Source organism: Orbicella faveolata, unplaced genomic scaffold (genome assembly GCF_042242905.1).
Source record: "Orbicella faveolata isolate gen_17 unplaced genomic scaffold, um_ofav_v1 contig_35, whole genome shotgun sequence".
NCBI lineage: Eukaryota > Metazoa > Cnidaria > Anthozoa > Scleractinia > Merulinidae > Orbicella > Orbicella faveolata.
Window position 1 is genome coordinate 11,093,813 of NW_028301564.1, and position 19,580 is coordinate 11,113,392.

General features: G+C 45.0%; 3 protein-coding genes across 3 annotated transcripts; all 3 read left to right on the top strand.

The window, feature by feature from the left end:
* Positions 1–6,303: 6,303 nt before the first annotated feature.
* LOC149103253 (uncharacterized) lies at positions 6,304–6,775 on the top strand. The gene has a single exon (XM_089274092.1). The coding sequence runs from the start codon at positions 6,304–6,306 to the stop codon at positions 6,709–6,711; it is 408 nt and encodes a 135-aa protein (XP_089130218.1). The 3' UTR covers positions 6,712–6,775.
* A 6,079-nt stretch (positions 6,776–12,854) lies between these two features.
* Positions 12,855–14,181, top strand: LOC149103254 (uncharacterized). Its single transcript, XM_089273739.1, has one exon. It carries the CDS (start codon positions 12,861–12,863, stop codon positions 13,950–13,952), a length of 1,092 nt encoding a protein of 363 aa, XP_089129865.1. The 5' UTR covers positions 12,855–12,860; the 3' UTR covers positions 13,953–14,181.
* An 81-nt stretch (positions 14,182–14,262) lies between these two features.
* LOC149103255 (uncharacterized) lies at positions 14,263–14,982 on the top strand. Its single transcript, XM_089274168.1, has one exon. It carries the CDS (start codon positions 14,263–14,265, stop codon positions 14,980–14,982), a length of 720 nt encoding a protein of 239 aa, XP_089130294.1.
* The last annotated feature ends 4,598 nt before the right edge of the window (positions 14,983–19,580 follow it).

The following is a 19,580-nucleotide window of genomic DNA, read 5'->3' on the forward strand; positions in this document are numbered from 1 at the left end:
ATGTCGATATGTTGCAGTTAGTGTTCCTTAGCGTAATAACATCCCTTTTTTCAACCAATGAACGAATTCCTGTTTGCTGATCAAACGAAAAACCATCTTTGGCCTCTCTGCCGTGTTGTAGCTTCTTAAATGTCCACATTTTTTCAAGATAATTCAGTAAGTACCATTGATATTTTGAGAACAACAGGTTATCCACATACATGTACTTGTAAGCTCTAGGGAAGCCATTTCCATCCACTCATGTTTATCCTAACATCCTTGAGGGCAAACTATGAATAACAATGTATATTTTAGAAAATAGCCAGAAGAAAATACCTGCCCTAAATGGTTAAAAGTTATTTCTGTAACTGAATAGCTTACAGCATGAAATCACAAATTTACATGACATTACGAGATACGTTAAGTTCCGTAAAGCTGAACTGACTGCTTTACGGAGAGTTAATAAAGTGACGTAAAGCTGCGTAAAGTTGTCAATGCCGTAAAGCTCTATAAAGGTAGTTTAAAGTGACCGTAAAGGTCAAACTTTATGCGACGGGATATAAATTGCTGTAAAGGAACCTGAAAGGACATGTAATGATTCAAGTGCCTTTTGACCACTAGGCTTGCCACAAGTCAACTTCTATAAAATTAACAACAAAGTTATGTTAAATGAGCGCGACAAAGTCACGAGGAGTGACAAACCGGCAAAACACCACGGAAATGGACTTTGAAGAAGTCTATTCGATAACCTGTAACGCTTTTAACAAGGGGAAAAAATGTCTTTCAAAAACTGAAAGGCACATTCAAGTTATTGGTCAGAATTTTTTCAAAACCTGACCAGTTTTAATTTTGTGTTAGTAAGAGGAATAAAGCTCGTTTTGGAGAAGTTTTGGTGTATTTAGTGGAGAAAGTCCCGAGACCTTCAGACAAAGATCGTTTCTCTGTGGGATGAGTTTAACCTTGGAGCCTGCAGAGGAAGGAAACTCCTAAAGGTATGCTCTTACTGTAACGGCCCAGTAGCTTCCTCAGTCGATTAAACCAAGTGAAAGGCTGACTGGACAGCTGAAAAGGGTAAATTTAATGCCCAATATTTCGGTTAGACAAGACTAACCTTCTTCAGGAGCTACACGTTTGAACAAGAAATCACAAAACATATTATGAAGGCGAAAATACCTTAATTGGATTTTTTCTGCGAGTTTACTTTTGAAATGAAATCGACTTTAAATGTGTATCGAAACGACTCAAGACAAAATAAGGAACGACTTACAGCAGCATTCTGAGTGCCCGACCTTCAACAAGTATGGCTCAAGGGTCTTCCACATTAGATACCAGGTTCTCTTGGTTCTCACGCCATTTTTTTGGCGTCCTGTTTGAAAGGTGTGAAATGCCGAAGCTTGCATCAATCTCTTGGTCCTTTTTAAACTCGTGGATATGCGAGGTGTAGAAACGTGTTTGCTGCAGGGACTCCGATATAATATCACTCACTCACTCATTCACTCACTCAGGTGTAGACACTTCGTAATTTGTTGGCCCGAATGAGAGCGCCTGAGCCCGACGCCATGTTGGAATAGTAACCGAGCCCGACGCCACATTGGAATAGTAACCGTGCAGTCAGTGCTAGCCTTGCTATCGTGTTTGTGCGGTTACTACTCATCAAGCCAGCCTGAATGGTGATTTTGTAGCTTTTACACGACCAATAATATTAGGTCTTTTGCTAAATTGAAGTGGAGTTGACTTCGAATGTTCAAATTAGTACTATGGCCAACTTGAAGGCTGAATTTCATTAGCATTTGACTTGTCAGGGGTTAAAAATAACCAGGAGATGTACACTTGTTTGCTGGAAAGTGACCTGAAAATAAGTAAATCTCATGCTAATGTGGTAAGCTTTGATGAGAATGTGTCTTATATGAGCGAAACGAACAATTTTTTATGAAAAAAAGAGCTATTGAAAACAGGACAAACATCGGCACCATCATATAATTTTCAAGTTTGGCTGATTAGATCTCCTGTGAGATCCAACGTTCAATCAATCAGGACCTTCGTTCACAGTGTTGCAGTTTATAGCACTTAAGGTTTCCATGTTGAGTTGTCCATGTTCAACCGACATCGATTTAAGTTTAGATTAATATTGCGTTCTCTATACTTGTCTTGTTTATTTTAGTACATTGATCTGAACTCAGAGTGGATGAGAAATGCACATAAACTTGGGAAAAAAAATTCTCAAATACTTGATTTTGATAAGCTTAAATGATTTTAACCCTGTCTTTTGTTTACACTTTTGCTTCCTGATTGAAAAGATCACAAAGGGAAAGAAACCTCCTGTGAGCTTTTTGGAACACATATTTATGGGTCGACAATTTTTTTGGACCAACACTGAGAATGCTTGCAAAAGAGGCTACTTATTTTGATGTATTACATGCAATATACACAGAGACAAGCGGTCGCACATTGGAAAAGAAGTGCTATCACATGAGAAACCTTACCTATAGCCTTCAGTGAAATGCAATGAAGAAGGTCCGTAAGCTCGTACGACTTGAATACATGCAAATTTTCCCAGCAGGCAGACTAAGAGTACTCTATGATTTTTTTGGTAGGAGTGTCCTCTGTGACCCAAGAACCCTTATAAACCTTTACCACTCCATGTTCAGCTGCCCCCCTAGCTGTTCTGGACGTATGTGTTTGTAGTACGTGTATGTGTGTAACAAAAGCCAACGAAAAAAGCCTACGTTTGTGAGATAAGTGCGACCTTGCGTGGTACGAACCCGGCTTGTTTTAACAGCCTTCAATAATACACCAATAATTGCAAGTTCACCAACATGTTTCATATCTAGATTACTTAATCCACGAGTTTGGCCATAGGTCTCGTTTGATTCACTGTTTAAAAACTCTACTTTAAACAGGCCAAAATTCAGTTTACCTTCCCTTCTTCTCTGTGCACGATTTCAAGCAGTTTTTGGAGGCATACAGCTGGTGAAAACATCGATACATATGTGGGTACAAGTCAACAACAACAGGTAAGCCACTGGTTTTCTTGAAGTTTAAAGTGTATTTAACTTTCCAGGGTAAAGTTCAGTTGTAAAGTTTGCTTAAGATTTATGGAATTGCCTCTAGTTGCAAATGTTTCTCCAACAAGCAGAAGCTATACATTGTGGAATTTGTTTTTTAGCTGTAAATTATATAGACATTATTCTGTACGATTATATCCCATGCACGTAGATCGTTTCACTGCTAGCCTTGTAGTCATTAAACATGGTGTAGGCTTACAACTGCATGCAGCATTTGTTATTGGGTTATGCATATTATGCTTCAAACTGTCCAAAAGGCACATGTAAACGTAAGCCTGTATGTAATACTCTCGGCAAATCTGAAGTGAATACCGTTTGGACGTAACCGTCTTCAGCAGAGAAACTTTTCATGCTAGTGTCGTTGGTGTAAATATTCTGAAATTAAGGTATCAGTATAACCCATTTGACCGTCCGCGAGCAGTCCGCTCTAGCGTTCATGGTTTTAACAAAAACCCATATAAACCGTATATTTATTGGAAGTTTAATAACCGCAGATTATGACCCAACCTGTTTAAAACGGTAAAAATTTACCATGTTTCGAAAATGTGACTATGTTTACAAAGCTTCACAAACGCCAGCTAAATTTAGGTTGGAGAAAATGACTAACATGGCGTCCGTTTCTTTACACATTGACCTCAACAACCGTGTCTCAGATTTTTGGAACATGCGTTTGTTATTATTTTACAAGAGGATAAAGTTAGAAAAGGGAAAAAGTAGGACTGCCCATGAAAAAAAAGGCATAACTTTTTAATGACAAGAATAAGAAGAATTCGCAGACATGGTTTTGTTCGTGATCGTTCTGACAACATTCTCTCCGAATTTCAGCTAATTTGGTCCAGGGGCTGCCGACCTGGAACTCACAATGCACTACAACTCACCTATTTTTTACTTTCGAGAAACAGAGAAAAAATAAAATTCGGTGGCATCCAAGTGTTATGAGATTATCACACCAAGGGAGACACCTCAGAGGAATCAACTTTCTGTGTAACAATAGGATTGTAACACTTAACATAGAACAGGTATGTTGCACTGCTGATTCTAATTTTCAACAATCGATCTGCCTTTCAACTTCGTCCACTTCTCTTCGTCAATCTCCTCTGCTTTGACAGTTTCTTGCAACAGTATTTTAGCATGGCTTGCGCTCATTTCGGCTTGCTCGCTGTCTTTGTGGTCGCAATCATTGTCAAGTTCATCCAGCAATTTTTCTTGATTGTAAAATGACCCTTTGTCGCTTTCCGCTAATTTAGCGGCCCACTCTTTGTTGAAAGTGTTTTTTGCCTTCTTTAGCCTTTCTTTAAGGCCTGTCCAAACGGGAAATGTTTGGCTAGCAAACATCATCAAACATTGTTTGGTGAACAAACATGCTGATGTTGAAGTGACTGGCCAAACAGTTAAAACATGTTTGATCGAGCACAGATCAAACCATGGATACAAGCCGCTGAGCACACATGGTAGGCATGCACACACCAAACATGTTTGATCCGGCTGTCCAAATGAACAAAACATCACCCATCAAACACGACAACAAAAGAAATGTTTTAAGTTGTGTGGTCGAATGTTTGATAGCCTTCAAATTTTTTCAAACCTGACCAAACACGATCAAACAGAACCAAACAAGTTGGCCAAACGGTAAAATATTTGGTCACCAAAGAATGTTTGATGGTGTTTGGTCGCCAAACATTTCCCGTTTGGATAGGCCTTTAGCCGAAGAAAACGGGCAAGATCGCTCTTTCTTCTTCAAAGACATCCGGCACTGATTATGGCACGCAAATCGTGTGTCAACTCAGCGTGATCTTGATGTCATGTGACTTCCTGCCTCGATAATTAATTCATTTGACAGAACTTGTCAACTTCCAATTAAGTAATTAATATGCAGAAATCTTTCTCACACAATAACTAGCAGCAGATATAATATTTTTTCATGGGTTTTTTCATCTTAAAGATTACCTTAAGATTTATCCAACTGTTTAAAAAAGTAATATTATGCAAAATGGCAAATTTTCCCCTTACTGATACCTTAAAGCCTTAATACACATGTACCCTTACACAATGCATTGCTCTCACTGGTACTGATACCACATGTTGTAGAATTTTCTTTCACAAAAAAAAAAGATTCTGTAGAAAAAGGTATGGAACATGTGCTGCAGTCTTCTATATCGCTATAATTGACACAATAACTACATGTACATGTAAGAAACTGGGCTCTTGCAAAGATAAAAGGTGTTCATGTAACTGTTTGTCAACTTGAAGTTGAAGTCAATTAAGTAGTGTGATGAGCTTTTGAAACTGGCATTTGAAGTGTTAGCCCTCCATCAGTTCATCCTTGGCAATTACTGAGCTCTGATGGAGGGCTAATGCTCAAAATGTCAGCTTCACAAACTTGTTATAGCGGTTCATTTTCCTTTATCAATATCAAGTCGACACATACTGTAACAACGTGCTTCACTTGCCTGCTAAGGCAACCCACATGATCTACAACGTAGGTTGTTAATAATTTCCCTGAAAGAATAGGTTGTGACTGCCAGTGAAAAATTGTGAGTCTTTTTCCAAGACAAGCAAATAAACTGAAAGGTATGTACCCTTGATGGGAAACTGAAAATACTAGAAATAAGGAAATTTCACAGAATCCCTAGAAAGTTCATACCATTTTGAATTACAATTAGAGGACTATTTTCATTGCATGCACATCTCCATGTAATCATGTACTGCCTGTCCTCCAAATTTTAACGAAAAATTCTTAGTAAATCGCTTTTCTTATAGCTAATATTTATAGTTGAAAATGAAAATTAAAAAATCTGTTACTATTGCGTGACAAGAGAAGCTTTAAAATTTAGCTTTTCTCAAGAGGAATTTGTTTGCGTATCTACATGAAGTTATCAGTTCATTGTTTGTTCTGACAGGCTTACTCAGGTTTACCAAATTACTTCTTCCAGAGGCATAGGTTACATCAATTGAAGTAGGTTTATATGGAGCACCTTAGTAGTGAAGGACGCTTATAGGGGCCGTAACCAATCAGCGTGCAGGGATTATACCACGTGACCAAGATTTTCCCATACATTCTCTTAAAATTTAAAATCCAAGATGGTCACTTTGAAACCAAGATAGCGGCGCCCATGGGTATGACGTCATAGCTGGCGCCTGCGCATGCGCATGTCCAAATAAGGCGCGAGTCAATGCCTGAAATCGAGGTTCGTGTGTGAATAAAAAGGTGGTGAGTTTGGGGAGTTGGCATTGTTGTTTCGAGATCGACGAGAAGAAGATGGCTTCAGAGGAGAGTAAGACGAAGGTGGAGGTGATTAGTATTCCTGCAGGAGAGTTACCGGCCGACATTCCGAGAGAGGAGTTTGCGGAGAGAGTGTTGAATGCTTTGAAGGATAATCTTCTTGGAAAGATGATGAAAAGCGCCGTTAGTACCAGTACGGATAACCTCCTGAAGAAAGAGATGACGAAGCTGGCGGATGAGGTGATCAAGTTCAGACAAGCCATGTCAAAGAGGATGCTTGCTGACGAGTCTCTGGAGGATAAGGCCCCTGTGTGTTTGGAGAGGTTGCCAGCGAGTTTTGAGGCCGGATGGAAAGAGTGGAAGAGCGCTTGGGACAATAGAGAAGAGTTGGCGTACGAAGCATTTATCGAAACGATGACGTCACCAGAACCATCAGAGGAGTGAAAAAACATTTTTATTCATGCCTGTAACAAAAAACCTAATAAAGATCCTTTAACGAGAGAATGTACATGGTTTGTTGTGTGATTTTTTGCATCATCTTGAGTGCTTGCACGTCATTGGTTCCTAGGTGCACGAGGGATAACATCATGGTTTGGGGGGTGAGAAATTCTCCGTGAAAGCCTGAGGAGGATTCGAAAACGCGTCCGAAGGGCCAGACATTGGAGAGGTCTCTTCTCATGTACCATGGGTGGGGAAAATGTTGGGTGAGGAAGAGGAGCATGACATCTTCGTCGGGGTGGGGTTCGTCCAAATAGATTTTACAGGCCAGGGGTCTCTATGGAAAAAAGGAAAAAAATTTTTTAATGCCCCGACCAGGAATCGAACCTGGGTCTTTGAGGCCACAACTAAACGTCTTAACCATTGGACCATCGAAGCGCTTACCTCTTTAGGACTTGGTTTGGGGGATGTCATGGTGAGGTAGTCCGAAATTCACGGTTTTACAATGAGGGCAGAGTCTTTGGGAGGGTTTCAACCACCAGGTGTGGAGGGCTTTACAGGTTCCGTGAAAGAATTGGTTGCAACACGGTGTCAGGAAGTAGTCTTTGATTCTGTGATTGTGAGTGTATCATTCCTCACACCATATACATTTTGGGTTAGGAAATGACATGGAGTCTGAAAAATGGAACAAAAACAACTTTTTATTAGACATTCCACTTGTTATTACAGGGTGGGACATGTGCACGATCCTAATGACCTGCGCCCTTTTTTTCTTCTTCGTGATCATAATAAAGAAAAGATTTGACATGATTGACTCTGTTTAACGCCTCATCGTAATGCTTTCCCAGGAAGACGGGATCGTAACGTAAAGTCTCCTTATTGTGGTACATGCCATAGATGGCCCCGCAGCAGGTTGAGTAGACGCACCCTAGTCCCCAGGCTTCTCTCAGCGGTCCAGAGATGGAGTGGACGAATTTGGTGTGGTTCCCATATTTACCCAATTCTAGGAGCGGTTGGCGGCAGCAGGATCTGGTTTGCTTGCATACGTAACAACATGGGGATTCCATGCCTGAAAAATTATAATAGTTGTTGGTATGCGTTGAGAGCCAGGTCCACATTAATCACTAAATCGTTAATATCGTCTTCTTCAGCGACCCCCAGCATCTCTGATAGGAATAATAAGTCTATTTCGTCCAGGGCCACCCCGATGAACCCTAAAAGGTTTTCTAGGTCCCTGCACAAGGGGGTCTCTTCGTCCTTCATCCACTCTCGCACCCGCTTTCCCAAGGTAGTTAACGCAGTATTACATCGCTCTAACACTTCCATACTCACTTGGTAATTTGAGAAGCCACAGCGACGATATTACCCACAGTCTTCTATAATGAGCGCTCATACAAGTCTTTGACTGAAACTCAGAGTGAAAAGTGAACGGTCCGACTCGCTTATTTTATACACACGGTACGACGGGGTCCAGTCTACGACCGTGAGGTGGGCGTGGTAGGGGATACCCCTATCCCCTTGGTCTGTGGGAACACGTGACTTCGGCTTGATCTGTGATTGGCTGGACGGATCTGCATAAAGCGAATCAGCATCGTCCGCTCTTCACTCTGAGTTTTTAACTTGTATTGAGCGCTACCATGGCCTTGAGGGAGAGACATATTCAAAACAATTTCCGACCGAGAAAGCCTCAGATCACCTATGAAGAAGCGATTGATCGAATGGACGAGGCCTGGACCCGATTTTACGAGGACATGAATTTTCCCATCCGGGATTTGTTGGCGGGCCGCCGTTGGCTGATACGATTCAAAGACTCGAGTCAGTAGAGGTGATGCTGCACCAGGTGTTGTTCTTTATGGATGAGCAGCGCGAGAACTGGACTCGAAGTCAGCGAAAATATCGCATCATTGGGAAGTGTTTTGGCAGAACGTTGTTTAACGCGATCCTGGCCATTCGCCGTAACCTTGTGTGGGACATGAAAGTGAAGCCGCCCGTGGACAGGATCACGTCTCAGAGACTTATGTTGTGCTACAACTTCGAGCCATTTCAGTCCACATGGACCGAGAGACAAAGGAACACGACGAGACGTTACATCAATGTCATTAATTTTTATTATAGTATTTTCAACAAATGTGATCAGAACACAATGTGATCGATGATCGATGCGGAAGATAAGTTGCCATGTGTAAGACAAAAAATCAGAGTGTTTTTTACAAAAACTGTGTCTGTGTCTCTTTCTTAGTTTGGGTTCTGTCCATGAATCAGTTTTGCTTCGGCGACCCCTCGTGGGTATTCGTTGATCCATTGAAAGAACTTGCAGGTACGCTTGGGACACTTGAGATAGAGCCTGTCTGGGTTGCACTGGGAGTGGGAGGTGGCTAAGACCAGGAACTTGTTGCATAGACATCGGAAACGAGCTGGGTCGATGTTCCTGTAGCATGGGTGGGTCTGTTCATCGACGCGTTTCAGGTAGGCGCTCACTTCATTAGCCCCACAGGTCACATAACACTTGGTGTAGAATCTGGAAGAGGGGCATCGGTAATACTCCCAGGTACTACTGTCTGGGGTTTGCACACTTCCAAATTCCATGGGTACCATACAACGCGGGCAGGTGTGATCTTGTGTTTTCAGTTGGTTCAGGAGCTGATCGGGGTCAAATTCCTCTGACGCTTCAGGTGGTGATTCTACGACGTTGTATTTCTTGAACCTGTCGAGTCCTATAGGTTCCAGGACTTGAATGGCGGATGGAGACGATTCTTCTAGCACGGTCAGGCATCCGCCTTGAATGGCAGGTAGCTTTGAGTCTATATGAAGATAGAGATTGAGTTAGTATCCCAATAAGGTGTTTTCTCGTAGCATGGTTTCTAGGATGTGTGTGGTTTTTCGCACGTTTTTCGGGGTCAGTCTTTGCCTTCGCCTGTAATGGTTACTTTTCATTTGGCTTTTGACTTCTTGGCGTTTGATTGAAAAGACGCTCCACGGCTGCGAGAAGCCTTTGAGAGGCACGGTGGTCCAACTGACAGAGTCAGGTGTGATCTCTTTGAAGAGGACGCGTTCATTGAAACGTAGTCTGGAACGAGGTTTTTTGAATAACCGTCTATCTAAGGTGGATTGTAGTTATTTACCTCCTTCTCCTTCCACTCTCTTGGGTAGGACCAGTTTCAGTTTCTTACGATCCTCCTTTTTGGACGATTTTCTCTTTTTCTTCTCGGGTTCGACGTGTGAATCCATGACGCCAGCTAAAAAGTGACTCGTGATGGAATGCGTGGTTCGACTTTATGGACGTTTTTTACGACCAATCGTAGACGTGTGGTGTGATGGGATCATGTGATGGTCATGATTCTGATTGGTGGATTTAAAAATGGCGCGTGATCCGTGAAAGTACGTGTACTGAGTGAAAGTGGGGGTGCGCCGCGGGTATAAAAGGAGCCCGTTTGACGCAGTGAATCATTCTCGACTTGCTCTTGGTGCGGGGATGACCCATAGGATTTTGGATGAGAGAGCCTTGAAAGAGATTATTGAAGATCTGAGACAAAAGTTGAATCGAGCTTCTGAGATTTTGGCTAGACTCGAAGAAGGCGAAAGACCGTTGCATGGGAAGATATTTGACTTGGAGTTACGTCTTGTTTCCCCTTTGTACTATAGGCTCCAGAGGCACTTGATAGACTGGTGCGACAGAGAGAGCTATCCTCATTTGTCGGGTTTGGAGATCACGAAGCGAGCGGATCGAGAAGGAAAGAAGTTTAACGAGACCGTAGGAGAGTGGGTTTCAAGATGACTTACTATAGCAACTCTAACCAGATTCGGGAACTAGTGCAGCAGACTGTGGATGAGAAGGTACACACTTTAAGAGATCTCGATGCCATTCCGAATGCAAAAGTGGACATGTACATTTTTGACAATCTCTTCGAACCGTTAGGGACTATACCTGATTGTCTGTGGTCGTTTGAGCTCTTGAGGAGACGACGTCCTGACTGGGGTGGTACGATTTTTCGAGTTAATGAAGAGGAACGAAAAGGTGTACTTTTTCTGTGGTGAGTGGTGCCGTGTGATGTATAGAAGTTCTACCCACAATTTCAGATTTATTCATTGTCGTGATCCCACCCTGGACGCAGAGCGTTCCTGTTTGATCGCCACCGATAACCTCACGTACATGATGGGTGATGCCATCCGTGATCTGTTTGAACCCTTGCGGTTCGCTCGTGACCTATCACGACGGGTATTGGAGTCAGACAAGAGTCCCAGGGTGGAGTCGTTACTGACTTTCAACAAGTGCGATCACAAGGAAACGTGTCTGAAGTTGGAAGAGTTGATCGATGATATCATGCGTCAGCGTGATCTGTGGAAGGATCGGTTTTTCTTTCGTGCCCTTGAAGCTGATCGGGATGACCTGTGTGGTGGGTGTAAGGAGAGTATGCGACAAGCATTCTATGTGAATGGGGACGAGGAGGAAGCCCTGAAGTGGAGACCCGGTAAAGGGGATTGTTGTAGTAGAAATTGTAAATATTATGCCATGGATACCTATGAGGAAGACTATGATGAGGAGTATAGTCAAGATGTTAAGAACATGGAACATGTTGATTACTTTTCATCAGAGGACGACTAGGTGTGTAATAACTAGTCAGTGGTCTTTTGCCTTCTTTTTTCGATAGCCAATCAGAGTTGTTTTTTTCGTAAGAACCAATCAGGCACGACGTTTTTTGTACATATAAGAAAGTTGAAAATAAAAAATTGGGTTCAAATCATTATGTCTCAAGCATTGAGTTGGTTGATCTCGAGAGTGTGTGCGACCATGGCCGATCGATGGAGTTGGATGACCTTGTGTTCCAAGTGCACTAGAGTCTATGAGCGATACGGTAAGGGTGAACCCATCCCCTACAATTTCAGTGATTCGCCCTTGGAGGTGTTTGACTATACCGACGTCGAACCCAACGTGATGCGTTTTGTCGTTTATATCTTGTGGTTGAAACAGCAACCCGATTCATTTAAGAAGTATCTCGAGGTACGAGAGCAACGTTTCGAGTTGTGGAGACAGTGCGTTTACAAACTTTGGCGACTATGAAGAAAGGTCAAAAGAAGAAGCAAAAGCCGCTTTCGACCGGGTCGTTACTGGGACGGTATCGGGATCCTTCTAGACCCGGTAGTCTGGGTGGTCTGACGCGATTCGCCAAGGCCAATAAGATCTCGGTACGACGTGCTCGCGAGGTCTTGCAACGGGATTTGGGGTACTCGTTGCACAAACCCAGACGTCGTCGGTTTCCCACGGTCCCGGTCGTGGTGTTCGGAATCGACGAGCAGTGGACGGCCGACCTGATCGAGGTGATCAATATCGCCAGGTACAATCGAGGGTATCGTTATCTCTTGACGGTGGTGGACGTGTTTTCCAAGCACGCCTGGGTCCAACCCTTGAAGAGCAAGACGGGTAAAGCGGTAACGGAAGCCATGGCTAAGATCTTGAAAGGAGGTAGAAAACCCATCAATCTTCAGACGGACGACGGGAAGGAATTCTATAACAAGACGTTTCAGGATTTGATGAAGCAGAAAGGCATTCATCATTTTTCGACTCGTGGGGATACGAAATCTAGTGTGGTGGAACGATTTAATCGGACCCTGAAAGAACGTTTGCACCGGTACTTTACCGTGAAGAATACGATGAAGTTTGTGCCCGTGTTGCAAGATTTGGTCCAAGGGTACAATCGATCGTATCATCGCAGTATCAAGATGGCTCCCGATCAAGTGACTTTAGGCAATAGCGAGGCCGTGTGGGAGACTCTTTACGGTAAAAAGGAAAAGGGTAAAAAATCGAGACAACCTCCACTCAAAGTCGGGGATCGTGTGAGACTGAACGAGAAGTTCCGACAGTTCAAGAAGGGGTATTTACCCGGTTGGACCGAAGAGGTGTTTGTGATACGTAGGGTGCGTCCTGGTAAGGTCACCACGTACAAAGTGGAAGAATGGGACGGCACGTCGGTCGAAGGCACGTTTTACGCGCAAGATTTGCAAAAGGTGTCCGTGAAAGACGACGATCTGTTCCGCATCGACAAGATTGTCAAACGAAAAGGGGATAAAGTCTTGGTGCGTTGGAAAGGTTGGCCAGTCAAGTACGACAGTTGGGTGGATAAAAAAGCCTTGTACGTGACCAAAAAGCCAAGACAAAAATGAAAGGCTTTTACGTGCAGTTGTTGAGCAATGCCAGCACGAGCGAGTTCACGGACAACAAGGCCAACAGCTTCAAGAATCGTCTGCCGTATCCGCTCCTATTTGAATCCGACAAGGAATGGAAAGTGGGCTTGGCGAGCGTTTCTTACCCGATTCCTCCGTCACGACCGCATCAAGTACCAGTTCCTCAAGCGCACGACTTTGACGACGACGATCATGTGTTCGGTATTGAGTGGACTATTGAAACGTTCAGGTTGCAATCCGATGGGATTACGTGGCGTCCAGCGCGTTACCGCGTGCTATTCAACGTCTACGGGAAGGAACTGAACCGTGACCGACACAAAGTGACGAGTGGCAGATCTCTCATGCGATACCTCATCAATCGTTTTCACGATCGCCTGTATCATTATATGGATCGCGCGGATGAAAGTCTACGAGCACCGGACGGAAAAAAATACTACCCCGTGTTCAGATGGGAGGGCAACGATTTGATTCTGGACAACACCGACATGTTCCTCAACGAGTCCGGAGACAGACAACGTCCCAGAGTGTATTTTGGTCCTAAACTGGTCAAGAAGTTGGGTTTGATTAACGAGGAATCGTATTACTCCGTTCACTTGAACGTGAACATGATCAAGGTCTTTCCAAACGACACCGTCCCGTCTGATTTTAAGAAAGACTGGACCAACCATGACAGCAATCGCTCTCGTGACTTTTGGAATTTGGACAGCAGCGGTACGTTACAGCTCAGTCCCTATTGCAACTGGCGCTTCAGTTACTTGGACGAGGAATACGCCAAGACCTATCGTGGAGTCGTCGTCCATCCGGACCTCCCTCCTCCTCGCAGTCCCATGTACCTGTATTCGAATGTAGGTCGTAGCACCATCACGGGGAATCGAGTGACGGACCTCTTGAGAGAAGTCCCCCACGACTCTGCTAAGACGACGTACGAACCGACTCAGATTCAATATAAACCTGTGCACAGCAATGTTTTGGATATAGTGGAGGTGCAATTAGCCGAGAACGACGAAAGATTGGTGGACTTTACCTCGGGCGTGACGTCGGTGACATTACACTTTAAGGATGAATGAGTCTCCCGACGACTTTTACGTGCAACTGATGAGCAATGCCAGCACGAACGAGTTCCCGGACAACAAGGCCAACAGTTTCAAGAATCGTTTGCCGAACCCGTTACAGTTGAGAGAGTCTGGCTGGAAAGTGGGTATCAGCGACCTCTCGTTTCCGTCCGCGGTGCGTAAGATTGGCTTGAAAGATTCTCTTCTGTTTGAAATCTGGTGGATCGATATGGTGAACGCAGATCGAAACATATACACCCAGGTCTCTTTAGTGACGAGAGGTGATCTGGAATTCACGCCGAGGACTGGTACCGAGTTTCTGAACATGATACGAGATCGTTACATGTGGAGGTTGAGAGATCGAACGGATGTCGACGTGTCCATGTACAAGAAAAAGAGCAAAGCAGACGATCCCACCGAATTGCTGTACACGGTCATGCATCGGGTCGAGAATGGAGAATGCGTCCTCGACAACTCGAGAACGTGCATCAGCCTCCTGATCAATGGTAAACGCGTCTACCCCCAAATGTCCATCGGCATCGAATTGGCCAAGAAGATGAAATGGGTCAAGATGGGAAAATTGCAAAACGGACAACCCGGTTACGTCTTGGGACCCAACTTGAGGAAAGAATTTCCCACGGAGGTCGTACCCACGGCCACGGACTTGATCATAGGACAGAATGACGGGAACGAACTATTTTACAAGATCGACCCGGACACATTACATTTGAGTTGTTTCATCAATTGGGTTTTCGCGGACCTGGATCGTAGTTACGAGGAAGCGTTTGGTCACCATCGTCGTTCTTTGTTCGTGTATTCGAATGTGGGACAGAGTATGGTGACGGGAAATCAAGTCACGGACATGTTGAAGCAAGTTCGTTACGATCCTGACGTGGTCGACCTTCAACCGAGACACATCCTATATCTACCGGTGCGTACGACCTTTTTGGACATTGTCGAGACGCAAGTGTCGGAGAACGACGGACAACTGGTGAACTTTGCGTCGGGTGTGACCACGATCACGTTGCATTTTCAAAAAGGATGAGTGATTTTTACGTCAGCTTACCCAGCCACAGCAGTAAGAGCGAGTTTCCGGACAACAAGGCGAACCATTTCAAGATCAGGCTGCCCCATCCCATACGCCTGAATGGAAGCGGAGGATGGAAAGTGGGAATGAGCAGCATCGCCATGCCGGATGCGCACGTGACGCTTCCTTCCTTGTCCTCCGCTAAGGATAAAGTCACCTTGGCCTATTACGGATGGCGACGGATAGAAGTTTCCACTAGATATACGCCGGGAGCAGCTTACTTCGATACGGATGATGTCAAAGATATATTCCACAACGTGGATGGCATTGGATTCATGAAGTCCATGATCGCCTATTTCGAGAAACGACGCATCTTCGATAGTTCGGGACCCAAAATGGGGGCAAAATATGTCACGAATGATGGTAAAAGAGCCTACATCAAGTTCAAGTGGGAAGGTGATGAATTGGTCACGGACAACGAAAACACACTTCGTCCTCAGAGCATAGACTTCCCGGCATTGCACATCAATACTGAACTGTCTGAGAGAATGGGATGGATCAAGAAGATTGGAAGTGGTTACGAACTGGGACCTAACTTGCAGATGGAATTCTTCAAAGATGAAATACCTGATCTTGCTTACATGCTTCTCCATGCGGACGTGAAAGACAAGGATGGAGTACCTGTTTTTTGGGATGTCAGCGTATATTCACATGGACAAGGTTATTTGAAACTCGGTATCAATTGCAATTGACGATTTCTGAACCTGAACAAAGCTTTCGAGGTGGTGGTGGGAAACAGTTCGCGTTCCTTGTTCGTCTACTCCGACGTGGGAGGAAGTAGCGTGGTGGGGAATCAAGTCACGGATTTACTGAGAGAGGTCAACTTCATTCGAAGAGGTGCTGGTGTCCAGTATTTGGAGCCTTATCACATTCAATATATTCCCATGCGCAAAGACGTCATAGACATTATAGAGGTGCAAGTGGCTGAGACAACTGGAGAACTGACGACCTTTGGACCTGGCAATACGATCGTGACGTTACACTTTAAGAAAGAATGATCGGTGGAACGCTGGTACGGTTTCATCCCGATAAAATGAAGCAATCTGGAGACGGATTCGGTATGGCTTGGAGAGGTGTCAAGAAACGAGGTCCCGGCGTTCTCAGAGACTTTATCACCGAGACGGCAACGGAGGGTCTGAAAGGTTTAAATTCGGGCGGCAAAGGAGGAAAGCCCAATTGGAGAGGTGGACTCGCCGGGGTCAAGAGAGGAGCGACACGAGCCGTGAAACGTAAAGCGACGCAAGAGATCAAACGGGCGTTGACGAAAAGAGTGAGAAAAGACCTATTTGGAGTATGAATCCCATTTACTCGAGGCGCGTGAGACTTATCCCAATACGACGAACGTATAAAGGCGGATCGATCTTCCCAACACGATCAAAACGCCCAAACTATCGTTGGGTGCAGTCCGCCCTGAGAAGTAGACGAAGACGAAGACGACGACGTAGACGATGACGGACATCGTGGCTCATGCCCGGTCGGCGGGGGTTCGTAACCCTCGCCTGAACATGTTCAGTACCCCTCCCACGGACGTCAGCATGTCGTCTCGACGTTCGGTGAGAATCAACCCGTTCAATACGGGGATCAATCCGGTGACCTTCCAAGTCGATCCTCAAGAAGACTTAATCGACTTGAACGAGAGTTTCTTCGAAGTGGAATTGACCGTCAAGAAAAGTGACGCTACGAATCTGCTGACAGCGGATGTCCTGGGAGTCGCCAACAATCTGGCCCACACCCTCTTCAAACAGATCAATGTGAGATTGAATGGCACTCTCATCAGCCCACAGACGGACACTTACCACATCAAGGCCTACATCGAGACACTGCTGAACCACGACCGACACGACGGTGAATCGATCCTGACACCTAGTGGTTGGTACAACTGTCTCGGTGTACCCGACGACGGAGATGCTGATGAATTGACTGCCAATAAGCTGGATACGACTCACGCCAATTATGCTGATTTACCCCAAGATCTCAAGAACCTAGTACAGAGTCGACTCCAGTTTCTGGATGGAGATGCCGTGACTTTGAGGTTCAAACCTTTCCTGGAAGTGTTCCATCTCAGCAAGTTACTGGTACCTGGCGTGCAGATCCAGATTGACATGTACTTCAATACCCCGGCTATGTGGACCATCCGATGGGCCGGTGCAAGTACACTAAGACTGACTGAAGCCGACGTGAAAGTGAGATTGTTCCTGTCTCAAGTGAGAGTGACTCCCTCGGTGTACAGAGAGATCATGACCAGCATGAAAGGTGGAAGAGTGGCCACTTACCCCACGGTGAGAGGGGAAATTCGCACTTACTCGCATCCCAATGACAATCGTCATTTTGAGTGCAGCAATCCTTTCCACAATAAACTACCTAATCGGTTAGTAGTGGTGATGTTGAAACAAGCTGCCTTCAATGGAACCATCACCGAGAGTCCGTTCAATTTTGGAAAATTCAATCTGGCTTCCATCAAACAATTGGTGAGAGGTGAAGCGTACCCCTATGAGACCCTGGAACTCCAACACGATGGAGACAGTAAAGATCAGAGAGGTTACTACAGATTCCTCCAAGCCTCAGGAGCTTTGTGCAGAGGAAAAGGAAACATGGTCAGAAAAGTGGATTGGGGGAACGGCAAGAGATGCAACATGTTTGTATTTGACAACACAGCCAATGGATGTTTGCATAGTCCGGTGTTGAACCCCAAGCAGGAAGGTGAGCTGCGTCTGGTGATCGATTTTGGAGGCAACCCAGGAGAAAACCTGACCATCTTGTTGTACGGCGAATTCGAGAACTTGCTGGAGATCAACGAGAACCGAGTCGTCATCTACGACGTGTACCAATGAGAAAAAATGGAGAAAGTAGCCTTGAATAATATACAATTGAATCATTTGGCACGGACGAATCCGTCACTACGCTGTGTATTTTACGGCACGGTACCTTGCGATCGACTTCCCAGGACACTACACCAAGAAGGACCGACCGCTTACATCGTGAACACGGACCCTCACGATAAACCGGGCGTGCATTGGATCGCTTTGTGGGCCGACAAGAACAAGTGCGAGATCCTGGACAGTTACGGTCTACCGTTGAACGCGTACGGAACCGCCGAACCGCTCCAAGATTGGTTGGATCGTCATTTCAAGTACCAGATTCACAACGGCAAGAGTCTACAGTCCCTCTTCAGTCAGAGTTGCGGCGGCTACGTCCTGATGTTCCTGATCGACCGAGCCGAAGGTCGTGACATGAACGATTTCTTGAATCGTTTTAAGAAAAACGAGTTTGTGGAGAACGATCGTAAAGTAGGACACATGTTAGAACGTTTGATCGTGGACGAGTTGGCTTGGCGCAAGATTTGTAAAACACCGTGTCACCAGGACACGTGCGGTTCCTCCAGAGGAGTGCGTCATTTGTTATAAAGTAAGCTGTTCGAATTAAAAAGTGTTCATTTTTGAGAAAAGGATGTTGCGTGGTGAAGTCAGATGGTTCCCTCGATTCCTAGAACTGTGTCGAGAAGGGTATCTGCACTTGTCCTCGGACGATCCTCGTCGACAGGTCCTGGAACGCATTTTGGATTGCGACAGTTATCGTCGAGTCCGATTCATAGTGGATCAGGAAAAAGATCATTGGCTTCGATACGATCTGTTCCATCTGCGCACGAGAGCCAGACTTCAAACAGACGCTAGCAGAGATTACAAGTGTTAGCCGTATTGGCACGTTCTTCGCTACGGCAATAAGTTCTTACGCCATCACTTTGCGAATGCATAGAAAGGTGCGGTGTAAAACCAAATTGTTCATTATGGAGTTCCCTACAAAACAAGACACTTCATGGATCTTCCGTTTCGAGGGCATAGACACTTGGACGACGTGATAGCCAGGTTAGAAAAAAGATACGGAAAATCTGGTAAAAAGACGCCTCAACCGAGTGCGGCTCATTTCAGGAAAAACCAACCGCCAAAAAGACGACTCAATCTTAAAATACTTCAACCAGCAAGAAGACAAATCGCTCCAACGAGTGTCCTTGACACTGGTGAATTACCAGCTACTGTAACCACTCGTAGGAAACGCAAGAGAGCGACCACCATGCCGAGGCTTTCCGAGAAAGAAGTTAGGAAAAGAAGAATGAGAAAGAGGCATTGGTACGAAGACAAGTTCGGAGACTTGAGTAAATTCGCCAAGAAACCTCGAAAAAAGAGATCGGCACCTGCCAAGAGAGCGCGTCCCAAGAGAGCCGCTGCCAAGAGAGCCATCGCCAACATCAAGAGGGGAAGAGCGTGGTACGCCAGGAAATTCCAAGTGGGGAAATTCGCGAAAGCGCCCGCCAAGAGTCGTGCCAAGAAAAAACCCATCTGTTTCAATCGTAGGGTCACCCTCTTGAGTCTGATGAAACGCATCCCTGCTGTCAAGACCCCATTGGCCAAGTTGTTTGGATAAAAACGGAGCGTCTCGAGACCATGGACCATTTCAAGCTCATGGAACGACGCAAAGCGTTTCAATTTCACACTCCGTCGAGTTTGTTGATAGCGGGTCCGTCGGGGTGCGGCAAGACAGTGTTCACCACCAAGCTGCTC